The following is a 12989-nucleotide window of genomic DNA, read 5'->3' on the forward strand; positions in this document are numbered from 1 at the left end:
CCCTCATGCTGGAAAAGGGACTGTGCCCTCAGACCAGGTTTAAGGTCAAGGCCTGGGAAGGTGGCTGCCGCCTGCTCTCCACTTTGGGAAAGAAAGCGGCCTCTGAGTCACCCACAGCCACCAGCGCCCCCTGGCTGCCTCCGGAGGGCCCGCCCCACCTCTGCGGCTACCTGCCCTGGGCCTCAGGGCAGGGCCACCCTGCTCAGCCCTTCCTGGCTCCCCACGGCCTCAGCACACGAGGCCCTTTTTCTCTGTGCAAAATCTCTGCTGCTGACACCCAGTGGCCACTGACCCTGGCCTCCACAGCCCCGCCAGAACCTTGCAGAGCACAGGGCCCAGAGGGGGCGCCTCGTTCTTTCCTCAAGAACCATCAAGGCCATGTGGCTCAGAGGTGGGGGGGGGGGGTCACTAACAGATTCCATAGGTCAAATCAGGGGGCTCAAGAGCATGGGTGGCTCACCCGCAAATCTACCCAAGAACCAAAGAGACAAGAGCAACCCACCGGGCTCCTGCAGAAGACCAGACGTGGAAGGAAAGGCGGGGACACCTGAGCCCAGCCCTGGAGGGCTGCCCACCTGAGCGCACAGACGCAGGGACCAGACAAGGCAACAGTGGTTAGACTCAGTGCACAGCACGGGAGGAGGGATACGCTGGGCGCACTCCAGAAAGCAAGGCTGATCGGCCCATGGAGGGTCCACCACTGTGGCTCGTTAATGGGACACGGGGAAACATTTCGTAAAACAAGCATTTCCTAAGAGTAACTTCTATTCACGATTTAGGAAACAACTCTGCAACTAGACCACAGGCAACTTCATGACCCAGAAAAAAGGATGTTTATAAACAAAACCCCTCAGCAAACATAGAACTTAATGCTGAAAGCTGAAAGCAGGCCCCCAGCGACAGGGCCAACAGGAGGGCACCCACTGCCCATTCAGCACGGCCTGCAGGCCCCTGCCGGCTCAGCACGACACGAAGGAACAGTTGACGGCACAGAATTTGGAAAGGAAACAATAAAGTCAACACTACTCTGACAAACTCCGGTCTGTCCACAAGCGGAATACGACTCAGCGCTAGAAGAAATGAGCGGTCAAGCGAGAGAGGACACGGAGGGCCCTCAAACGCACACTCCTGAGCGGAGGAGGCCGTGTGAACAGGCCACATGCGGCAGGACCCCAGCCCCGCGACATTCGGGAAGAGGCACGGCCATGTAGGCAGTGACGCGACGCCGCGGGAGGCCGTCACAGTGGACGCGCGTCGCCACGCACGTGTCCCGGCCCCCAGAGCACCGCCGCCAGGAGGGCCCGAGTGCCCACGGGGGCTCTCGGCGATGGCGGCGTGTCAGTAGGGTTCATGAGGGCACCACACTGGCCGGGACGCGAGAGGCTGTGTGGGGCAGGGATATGGGAAATCTCTGTAACCTCCTGGATTTTGCTGTAACCCTAAAACTGCTCTAGAAAAAATAAAGTCTTTAAAAGTTAAAACAAAACAACAACAAGAAAAGACACTACTGCTCACTGAAAACATAATTTTGTGGAGAGCCCTGAAGAATCTGAAGAAGTTCCTCAGTGGACACGTTTCTGCACGGACCCTCACCACCAGGCCCACAGTAAAGTCCACTGTAAGCCAGCAAGTGGAGATGGGCGTCAGAAACAGTGGGGGCGCCTGGGGGGCTCAGTCAGTTGGGAGACCGACTTCGGCTCCGGTCATGATCTCGGGGTTTGTGAGTTTGAGCCCCACGTGGGGCTCCGTGCTGACAGCTTGGAGCCTGGACCCTGCTTCCGATTCTGTGCCTCCCTCTCTCTCTGCCCCAACCCACTCACATTCTGCCTCTCTCTCAAAAATAAATAAACATTAAAAAAAAAAAAGAAAAGAAATTTCAAATAAAGGTGCTCCTGGGTTGCTCAGTCAGTTAAGCTCGGTTAAGTCCGACTTCGGCTCAGGTCATGATCTCGGGGTCTGTGGGTTCGAGCCCCGCGTCGGGCTCTGTGCTGACAGCTCAGAGCCTGGAGCCTGTTTCAGATTCTGTGTCTCCCCCTCTCCCTACCCCTCCCCTGCTCACACTCTGTGTCTCTCTCTCAATAATAAATAAACGTTAAAAAAAAAAAAAAGAAACAGTGACAATGGCCCCAAAAAATTCAGATTTCTTTGGATAACTCTAACAAACGAAATTCATGCGAAAAAGCCATAAAGCATTGAGAGTAAAATTAAAAGGCCTATTGAAGAAGGGCCATCCCACACAATGGACAATGTGAAGTTGTCACCTGTCCCACAATTAACCATTCTGCTCCAGCCCAAACAGCGGGCTGGGTGTGTGTGTGTGTGTGTGTGTGTCCACCTGTCTTAACCATCCACCCAAATCACAGCGAGACGGGACTCCAACCCCAACCAGCCCCAAGCAGCACCCTAGCTAAGGCGAGCGGCACTGGCCCGGAGAGAGCAGGTGTGGACCAGTGTAAAGACCTCAAGTCAGAGCTGGGCACACACGGGACCCGATGTGTGACCACAGTGGCCCCAGGAACTGGGTAACCCTATTGAGAGGACCCTGGAGCATCTCCTGGCCTCACACCTACAGAAAATCCATCCCCCAGTTGTAGATCTGAACGTGAAAGATAAATAGGGCCTCTGGAGAACATCTTGATGACCTTGGGCTGGAGAGGTCTCCCAAAGAAGTCAATCACATAAAAGATTCCCACTGATCAGAAGGACCCTGCAGGAACCGGAAGATGGCTCTCCTGTCCGGCCTGGTCCTGCCCTCACCGGGGGCTGTCTAAGGGCACAGCCCTGCTCCAAGCTGCTTTCCCAGCACCTAAGACCTGGGCCCCACTGGGAGCTATGCCCTGGACATGGCCCCCGACTCAGCCCACACAGCTAGACCCTACACACGGGCTGAGAGGCTACCATCGGTCCCTCCCAGGAAGGGAGCACATTTGACCATGCTCACGGCTGTGGTCTGGGCCTTGATGGGTGCTCCACAGTGACCTCGGTGCCAGGGCCAGGCGTGCACGGCCACCAGCTCAGAGTGGCCTCAGGGAGACCTCTGGAGGGGACCTGAGGCCGGTCTGGGTGGGGTGAGGCATGGCAAGGGTGTGGCCTGGGTGGGCGCAGAGTTATGGGCAAGATGCAGGCAGGGGGTCAGGGAGGTCCCCTAGGCTGAGGGGGGGCTCCCAGGCTGACGCCCATCCAAAGGCACAGAAAGGGAGGACTTGGGAGGTGTCTGTCTAAAGGGTTAGATAAGCAAGCTCAGTGTCACTCTGCAGAACCCAGGGAGGGGCCTGTGTCCCCACTGCCGTGGCCTAGGGATTTAGGCAGGAGGCTGGGGCCTAGGAGGGCACGTGGGGCCTGGTGCCGAGGGGCCTCTGCCCACAGCCTGCCATGACCTCCACCTCCCCACCCCAGGCCTGGATCCGGGACCCGAGACAGATGGCCTCTGGCCTATACCTGGCCCCTGACCCCATCCCAGGACCACGCAGGTGGGGGCAGGTGGGGGGCTGTATGCAGGGAAGACACTGAAAAGACACTCAATCCCCAGAGCCAGACCTTCACCCCTGCACCCTGGGCTGCTTCTCCCCGCCAGGCACGTGGGCCTCACTGGCTGTCCTGGCCACAGCCCTCCCACACACGTGCCTGGGGGCCACGAGGCAGCCAGGGGCTCGGGCAGAGGCACGGGATGGCCCACCTTCTGCCCTGCCCCCTCCCATCCCGCTTCCCCGGTGCCCACTGGACACCAAGAGCTACCGGCTACCTCCACTCGTGAGGTGGCCGACAGGAGGAAGAGGGATGCAGGGACAGGGACAGACAGGACAGACAGACGCCGCTTCATCTAAAATGCCACTGAGTCTAAGCTACCTCAGTGGCCTTCGCTTTAAGAAACAGACGCATTCCAGAAAACGTGTTCGGCCGCCATGTCAACTGCCAGGAAGACCCCTACTATTTTCTATCACGAAGCTGGTGTTAAGGAATAAAGTAAATAAAGTGGGTGCTTTTTATCGCTGGAGTCGGGGAGATGAAGTTCAGAAACCACAGCTGGGCGTGACTGAGCTGGGCTGCGGTCTCCGTGAAGCCACCTCTCCTCGGACACTCGGTCCTCCTCGGAAGTCAGGGACCTGGATACACAGCTGTGCTCGGGTCAGGGTCTGCAGAGCTCCAGTGCCCACCACGCCAAGCCCAGGCCACCCCGACCACACCTGCCCTCTCTTCAGGTGGCCTGGAAGCCATCGGGTCATCGCGGTGTGCACCCCCGCCCCAGGACGGCTGTCCTGACCCTATCGGCCCTGAGAAAGGGCCACAGCATCAGGCCCCGTCACATCTGCAGACCTAGAAGCACCTCACAAAGGCCTGTCTCTGGGAGGCCAGCCCGTCCCCTCACTGCCCACCACACCACCTGGTGCAGGCGCCGGCCCCCTCTGCGGCAATGTCCACGTGAGTGCTGGCAGCAGGCGACATCCCACCTCCCAGGATGGGGGCTCACGGTTCCTCTGCAAAGCTGGGGACTGCCACTCTCTCCAGTGCACCTGTCTGCCCCTCTCGGTCCCCGGTCCCAGGTTCCACGCTCGTCTGGGATGTGATGGTGGGCCCAGCCCCTCCCGAGCGGGCACCGCGAGGGCAGGCGCCAGGCCAAGAGAAAGGGCGTTCCTCAAAGCTCCCGAATCCACACCTCCTGCCCGGCAGCCCCTCGGAGGCCCCCAACGGCACCCAAACCCCACGGGCAGGGTGAGCTCTCCGGTGGGGGCCGTCCCCATCTGGGAAGTGGGGCGAGAAGGCCTTGTTATCTTGCCTCCTCCAACAAGCCGTGGGCCCCCGAGACAGACCTCGCCTGTCCTCAGCACAGGGCCCCTAAGCGCGAGGCCGGCGAACAGCCGTGGAAGTCAGGACGAGCCAGGGCGTCCACACAGACGCAGGCTCTCGCTGTCTGCGACAAGACCACACAGCTTATGGGTCCACTCAGGTGAGCGTGTGATCCACACACAGAAACTACCGGACTTCGAATCTGCTGGAAGAAAAGACCCTACTAACAACAGGGATTTAAAATGACGGCACAGCTACTTGTAAAAACAATGTGGAACTGGGCGCCTGGGTGGCTCCTGAGTTAGACATCTGACTCTTGGTTCCAGCTCAGGTCATGACCTCAGGGTTCCTGCGTCCGAGCTCCACGTCGGGCTCTGCGCTGACAGTGCGGAGCCTGCTTGGGATTTTCTCTCGGCCCTTTCCCTGCTCTCTCTCTCTTTCTCTCTCTCAATATAAATAACATTAAAAAAAAAAAAAAACAACTGCGGAAAATCAATTTTTTAAAAAGCACATCTAAGAAGAAAAGACAGCTAGGAAGGCAAACCCTGTCCTTGAGGGGCGTTCCCTTTTTTATGGCTGCGTAGAAATTTACCCGAAACCGGTCATTTCTTACACTCACAGATCCCACAGGCCAGGAATGCTGGCACTGGGCTCTCAGAGAAAGGTCATTTTGATTTTGTCTGAAGGGGGGGGGCTGTGTCTGATCTGGGAGGGGCTGTGTCTGATCCGGGGGGAGGCTGTGTCTGATGGGGGGGGCGCTGTGTTTGATCCAGGGGGTGCTGTGTCTGACCTAGGGGGTGCTGTGTCTGATCCGGGGGGAGGCTGTGTCTGATCCAGGGGGGGCTGGGTCTGATCTGGGGGGAGGCTGTATCTAATCCGGTAGGGGGGTGCTGTGTCTGATCCGGGGGCGGGGCTGTGTCTGATCCGGGGAGAAGGGCTGTGTCTGATCCAGGGGGTGCTGTGTCTGACCTAGGGGGTGCTGTGTCTGATCTGGGGGGAGGCTGTCTGATCGGGGGGGGGGCTATGTCTGATCATGGGGGCTGTGTCTGATCCAGGGGGGGTTGGGTCTGATCTGGGGGGAGGCTGTATCTAATCCAGTGGGGGGGTGCTGTGTCTGATCCAGGGGGTGCTGTGTCTGACCTAGGGGGTGCTGTGTCTGATCCGGGGGGAGGCTGTGTCTGATCCAGGGGGGGCTGGGTCTGATCTGGGGGGAGGCTGTATCTAATCCGGTAGGGGGGTGCTGTGTCTGATCCGGGGGCGGGGCTGTGTCTGATCCGGGGGGTGCTGTGTCTGACCTAGGGGGTGCTGTGTCTGATCTGGGGGGAGGCTGTCTGATCGGGGTGGGGGGCTATGTCTGATCAGGGGGGCTGTGTCTGATCCAGGGGGGGCTGGGTCTGATCTGGGGGGAGGCTGTATCTAATCCGGTAGGGGGGTGCTGTGTCTGATCCGGGGGCGGGGCTGTGTCTGATCCGGGGAGAAGGGCTGTGTCTGATCCAGGGGGTGCTGTGTCTGACCTAGGGGGTGCTGTGTCTGATCTGGGGGGAGGCTGTCTGATCGGGGGGGGGGCTATGTCTGATCATGGGGGCTGTGTCTGATCCAGGGGGGGTTGGGTCTGATCTGGGGGGAGGCTGTATCTAATCCGGTAGGGGGGTGCTGTGTCTGATCCGGGGGCGGGGCTGTGTCTGATCCGGGGGGTGCTGTGTCTGACCTAGGGGGTGCTGTGTCTGATCTGGGGGGAGGCTGTCTGATCGGGGTGGGGGGCTATGTCTGATCAGGGGGGCTGTGTCTGATCCAGGGGGGGCTGGGTCTGATCTGGGGGTGGGGCTGTGTCTGATCTGGGAGGGGTTGTGTCTGATCCGGGGGGTGCTGTGTCTGACCTAGGGGGTGCTGTGTCTGATCTAGGGGGAGGCTGTCTGATCCGGGGGGGGGGGTTATGTCTGATCGGGGGGCTGTGTCTGATCCAGGGGGTGCTGTGCCTGACCTGGGGGTGCTGTGTCTGATCCGGGGGCGGGGCTGTGTCTGATCCGGGGAGTGGGGCTGTGTCTGATTCAGGGGGGCTGTCTGTTCTCAGGGTGGCCTGTCCCTCTGCTAGCTCCAGTAGACCAAGGGTGAGGCCTGCAAGACCCTGGATGGCAGGCGCTGCTCTGCATATCCTCAGACTGAGGCCCAGGTGTGATGGCCGGGTGTCACGTCAGTGCAGGCCCCACCCTACATGCGCCCCAAGGGGATGGGCAGACACAGGAGGGCCTGACACACCACCCCTGGGTGAGGCCCTGAGAGAAGGAGGGGCTGGAAGATTCCCTGTCCCAGACCCAGAGTCCCTGCCCCAGGCCCCAGGTCCCCCAGGCCCCAGGTCTCTGTCTCCCCCCAGACCCTGGGTCCCTATCCCACCAGGACCTGGGTCCTCGCTCCTGTCTCTGGTTGGCTCAATGGGCAGAGGTGACCCCCAAACTGATGACCCAGTTTGGAGGCTGCCGTGGGGAACACCTGGAGACCATGGCTGCCCCGAACAAAAGAGGCAAGCCGGACTCTCAGGGTGGAAATGAGAAAACAGCTCTTTGCTGACCGCATCCAGGGCCACCAAGCTGAAGATGCCTCCCTTCCCCACGGAGGAGCTTCCGTGCCCAAATAGGCCCCTCATCTCCGGTCAGGACCCGGGGCCAACGCCCTGCACTGTCCTCTTCCGCTTCCGCCCCTGGGCGCAGGGCAGGAATACCCCACGGGGTTTGGGGCTCCTGTGCTTGCAGCCTGGCCCGGGCCCCTGATTTTCAGACACATCCCGGTCCCCTCCCCGCTCCTTCTTGGCAAGACGGATCAGACGCCCATGTGTGGAGCCCAGAGACTGCGCGTGTCGAGCCAGGACTCAGAGAGACAGCCGTCCTTCCCAAGTGCCCCCACACACGCCTGAGTGTCTGTCCAGTCCCGCAGTCCTCCTGGCAGCCCGCAAGCAGGTGGCCAGCACGCAGCCCGCCCTGGGACAACCAGGCCACGTGGCTTATCCTCGAGAGCCAGTGGCGCCCTTCCCAGCGCAAAGGGAGGCGCCTACCTGCAGCCCTCGAGACAGGACGGCGGCGCTGCCGTGCTGTGTCGCCTGCACGCTCGCACCCCCTCCCGGGGCGGCCTCGCACAAGGCCACAGCACGGGATGCCTTCCCCCAGGGCGCCTACCTGGTGCACACACGTACCCCATACCCGGACAGACCTCCCCCGCCACACCCGCTGCACGCGCACCCCGCATGCGCACCCACGCCTGGCCCTGCCAAATGCAGCCAGCCGGACTCAGGGCCGTAGGCGCGCAGACTCACCTGTGCAACGGTGCTCGCTGCCAGTGGAGTTGCCAGCGGGGTCTGTGTCTCCAGCAGCGGGGTCGCCGGCAGTGGGGTCGCCAGGAGGGTCTGCCGGGTCCATCCTCAAGGCGGCGCTGGGGAAGAAAGCGGGCAGCTTGAGGAGTGAGGAATCGGCGGAGAGAGACAAGTAGAACCGCACGCCAAGGGCCCGCCTCTGTGGTCAAGGTGCGGGGGCCCAGGCGCCCTCGGCTCCACCCGCCAGCTGGCCTCAGAGACGGGCTCGCCACGAGGACCCGGGAGCCAGCCCACACAGGCACACGCACCGCTAACTGACGCCGCCCGGCAACAAGCCGTTATGTCCACGACGCACTTCTCCACGTTTCTGGAGATTAGCCTGTTCTCCCTCCTCTCCTCTGTGCCCAGGAGGCCTTATAAAGACTTCGTCTCCATTCACGGTTGTTCCTTTGCACCACAGTAACGCCTGCATGGCCTACCGCGTAAACCCCAAATCCTCACACGGGCACGGGAGAGAAGACCCACTGTGCTCCCTACTCCAAACTTCCTACCCAGAGGAGCTCTGCTAGCTATGCCCTTGGATACTTTCATTTATCTTTCTAAAGAATACGTTGATGTGGTTATTCCTTCAGTTTCAGCCTTACCTGTGATGGACCAACCTCAAGGGAAGAATTCACTATTGTCCCCCAGCACCGCCTGCATACCCCACAACCTCCTGAAACGGTTCTGAGAGTCTTCCTTTGGCTCACTATTTATAGAAGACACGAGTACAACTATGTAAATACTATCCCCAGCTGAGCCACACGTGGACTACGGTTATTTCTCCTTTCTTGCAGAGTTTGCTCCAGACTTCTGCTCTGGTCACGTGGGAGGGCTGGCACTGACGCAGCCCTCCCACTGCAAACATCAACTGGACAACACAGTCGAGGCAGCTGATTCTGGACAACAGGCCACACACAACCGTGCTTCCTGACAGCAGGACAATGCCCGAGGAGGGCCCCAGGATGACCGCCTCCCACCGAGGGCAATCCCCCAGCCAAGACCACTGATCTGGAACCCAGGGAGCACAGCATTCCACCAAGTGGAGGAGGTGGCAGGCCATCTGCGGGGCAGCGCACCGGCAAGAGGGGCGGTTGAAGCAGCCGGGAATGTGTACGAGCAATGCAGGATCCCCACGGCTCCCAGAAACAGTTGCCTTGGGGCTGAGACTGAAACAGAGACACTAGCAGTCAAGCAGTGCTAGACACATTAGACTCCAGCCCAGACAACACTGCAGCATCTAGCCAAGACTCCAGAAAGGCCAGGCCTTGGTGCTATGCCTAGAGTGAGCCCCACTCCTGACCTGCCCTGCCAAAATCCAAAACCAAGCCCCGGTAAAATCCACAATGGAGCACTTTGCAGGTTGAGTCCCACCAACACAAAGACCCACCCTCACGAAATGCCAAGCCATGCTCGCCTGTTCAAGGTAATCAGCTAGAAATTAACTGCCTACTAGAACAAAGGTCAACGTTCTTCAGAGGAAGATAACAGAATCCAGAGTTGCTGCGATGCACCATTCACAATGTTCGGTGCATGATATGAGAATCACAAGATCTACCCAGAAAAAGGAAAATATGGCTCATAATCAAGGAGAAAACATTACAAAAAACAACAATAACAAAACAAACTCAAAAAGTAGAAACCAACTCCACGTGGCTCAGATGTTGGATTTATCAAAGACTAACACAACTGTTGTAAGTGTATGCAAAGAATGAATGGAAAACATGTCCAAAAAGTTAAAGGAAAACATGGTCATAATGAGTAAACAGACAAGGGAAAATGGAAATTACTTGAAACTATATAAAGGAACTAAATGGCAATTCTCCAATAAAAAGTATAATAGCTGAAATGAAAAATCCACTGATTGGGCCTGACAGTGGATTGGAGATGGCAGATGAATCGGGGGATTTGAAGACAGATCACTAGAAATCATCCTACAGAAAGAATGGGGAAAGGGAATAGATCAAAGAACAAATTGCACTGCTGGATGCTCTACATTGCCATCATTAATGGGACTCTGACAGAACTCCAACACCTCTCTCCACATGTTTAAACAATCCTGGAAGTCTGTCACTTGTTCTTAAAGACATCCCTTCTCAAGCCTCTGTCCTCTGTCTCAGTCTGGACAGCCACTCTCCAGCCCTGTGCCATAGCTTCCACCCTGAGATTCCCATTCTCTTCCTCTCCCGGTGCCTCCTGCGTTTCTGGACTTCCAAGTCCTCACCTTCCCCAGCTTTCCTCTGGTTTTGAGGAGCACATTCTCCAGCATCTTCCTGAGAACAATCGCAAAGAAGCACATTTAACAAGGCTCTGGTTGTCTGCAAGAGTTTTCCCTGGGCCCTTGCTCCTGGCTGGAAGTCTGGCTGTGTGTGGGCGGCAGGTGATGGCGATGGCCCTCCACTGCCTTCTAACTCCCAGTGCCGGTGCCAAGAGGTCTGCAGCCACCTGACTCCCCACTGCATGCAGGACGCTTGTCTCCTCCTCCCGAGGCACCCTCCCTTCAAGCATCCAGGGTCTCAGCAGGATGGATGGGGTGGAGTCCATCGGGTACGCTTATGTCCCTCAGTTCTGGGACACGTCTTTTATTTTTCCTTGACAATGTCCTGGCCTCCCTGTCCTCCGTCCTGTCCCGGAAGTGCTCTTAGATACTGAGCTTCCTGGAAGAGCCTCTATTTTTCTTCTCTCTCCTCTTCTGTGCCTCTGGGGAAGGTTTCCTGAACTTTATTTTTTAAAATGCTCGTTGCATTATTCATTTCCGCTATCAAAATTTCATTAATCAAGAACTCTTTCTCCTCTTGCCCCAGAGGACCTCATGACTCAGTCTTTGTTTTCATACACATTCTTCTGTATCGACGCCCTTTTTCCTGCTTACACAGTGACTGTCTTTCCTCTCAGAAGCTTTTCTCAAGTGTCTGGAGACCACTGCTCATATTCAAGAGTGAGGCACTGAACAGCTGCCCGGGGGCTGAGCAGAAGCCAGTCCTCGGTGCGGGTACATTGGGGGCCTGGGAGACCAGGGCCCAGAGGTCTCTCGCCTTAGCTGGTCTGTCAGGAGGGAATGCTCCCTCCTCACCTGCAGATGGGCACTCAGCTGCCACAGCCCAGGTCCCCGAGGTCAGGGTCTGACCCCTCTGCTTGAAAACACCCCCAAGACCCTGGTTCCAGTCTGGAGCCTCCCTGGGCTCGGGCCAGGATGGGGCCACCCCTCTGCCTCAGGCTCCAGCTTTCTCAGGCTGTTAGTCACCCTGCTTTCCATCTCCTCCCCTTGTCTTTTCCGTTAAGCACTTTTGCCTTTAGTAAAAAGGCAAAACTGTCCTTTTAAAATGCCTTTACAGGGGCGCCTGGGTGGCGCAGTCGGTTAAGCGTCTGATTTCAGCCAGGTCACGATCTCGCGGTCCGGGAGTTCGAGCCCCGCGTCAGCCTCTGGGCTGATGGCTCGGAGCCTGGAGCCTGTTTCCGATTCTGTGTCTCCCTCTCTCTCTGCCCCTCCCCCGTTCATGCTCTGTCTCTCTCTGTCCCAAAAATAAATAAACGTTGAAAAAAGTTTTTAAAAAATAAATAAATAAATAAAATGCCTTTACCATCATTTTAATGGGCCTCAAAAGAGGCTGGGGTAGGCAGCCACCACCCAGTCTCTGTGGCTCTTGGCCAGCAGGCAGGCGTCTCTACTATAAACCCAGCTCCTGCTCTGTTCACAGTGCTGCCGTATGTCTCACTACTCTCCTAAGTGTTGTCGCACCCAAGTCCATAAATGACGTCGGCCTGCACGGTTCTCTTCTTGGAACACCCGCCCCAGAGGTGTGCACATCTCCTACCACAGCTCAGATGAATGGATGCCCGGCCTGGGCTTCTCACCAGGAAAGAAAGGGAGAGACGGGACTACAGGAGGGGGTGGTCCTCACGGCGAGCTTACAACCCCACCCCACAGACTGGCCCACAGACTGGCCTCCAGGGGTGGGGGGATGCCTTTCCTAGGGTGGCCAAAGCAAAGCGCCACAAATGTATGGCTTAAACCACAGAAATCTAATCTCTCTCAGTTCTGGAAAAGGGAAGCCAGATATCAAGGTGTCGAGGCCTCTCTCCTGGGTGTGAACGCGGTTGTCTTCCCCCTGTGTCTTCCTTCTGTGCGTGTCTGTGTCCTGATCTCTTCCCACAAGGACACCACTCAGAGTGGATGAGGGCCCACCCTAATGACTTCATTTCATCTTAATCAGCTCTGTCAAGATGCTGTCTCCAAACACGATCACATCCTGAGGTGCTGGGGTTTAGCACTTCAGCATATGAATTTTTAGGGGGGACACAACTCAACCGTAACAGGGGGGCTAGACACCCCTGATGCTTCCCCACGTTTGGTTCCGAACCGGTCAGAGCACCCTCGGACACTAAGGGACCACATCCGGTCTGACCCTCCACCAGAGCCAGGGGGATTGCCGTTCATTTGCGTGTGAGAAAAAGGGGGTCATCTGGGACTAAACCTGGGTTTTCTTCCAGCTCTTTCCCTGCACCACTGTTCACTTTTATTTGTTTTTAACTGGCTTTTTACTATTTATAAAGCAATTATGCATATTAGCAGAGTATTTGGAAAATGAAATAAGCTTGCAAATTTTGAAAAATTAATGCAAAGGAAAGCTATTAAAAGCTACAGTCGTGTGCTGTTCACCTCCTGGCCGTTGCCCCGACGCTCTGGGTGCCAGCCTCCCTGCTGAGACACGTGGTCAGGGTCAGCGCTCCCGCCGCGTGCGGCAGCCCTCCTCCCCTCCTGGTGCTGGGTGCAGGATGGGCCCTCATGCGGTGACAAGGAGGGACAGGCGCCTTCCTGCAGGTCGGGGTTGTGCCGAGTTACTGCGCCCCCGACTCGCCACCC

At 57.7% G+C, this 12989-nt stretch overlaps 1 protein-coding gene across 2 annotated transcripts in view; it reads right to left on the bottom strand.

The window, feature by feature from the left end:
* The window catches only part of EXD3 (exonuclease 3'-5' domain containing 3), an 81332-nt gene that overhangs the window by 53823 nt on the left and 14520 nt on the right, over window positions 1-12989 (bottom strand). For both annotated transcript variants that reach the window (XM_043566689.1, XM_043566688.1), the window contains exon 3: window positions 8090-8205. In XM_043566689.1, coding sequence (XP_043422624.1) covers window positions 8090-8192 — 103 coding nt within the window. In that variant the 5' untranslated portion in view covers window positions 8193-8205. The remainder of the gene's footprint in view (window positions 1-8089; window positions 8206-12989) is intronic.

Source organism: Prionailurus bengalensis, chromosome D4, assembly GCF_016509475.1.
Source record: "Prionailurus bengalensis isolate Pbe53 chromosome D4, Fcat_Pben_1.1_paternal_pri, whole genome shotgun sequence".
NCBI classification, from domain to species: domain Eukaryota; kingdom Metazoa; phylum Chordata; class Mammalia; order Carnivora; family Felidae; genus Prionailurus; species Prionailurus bengalensis.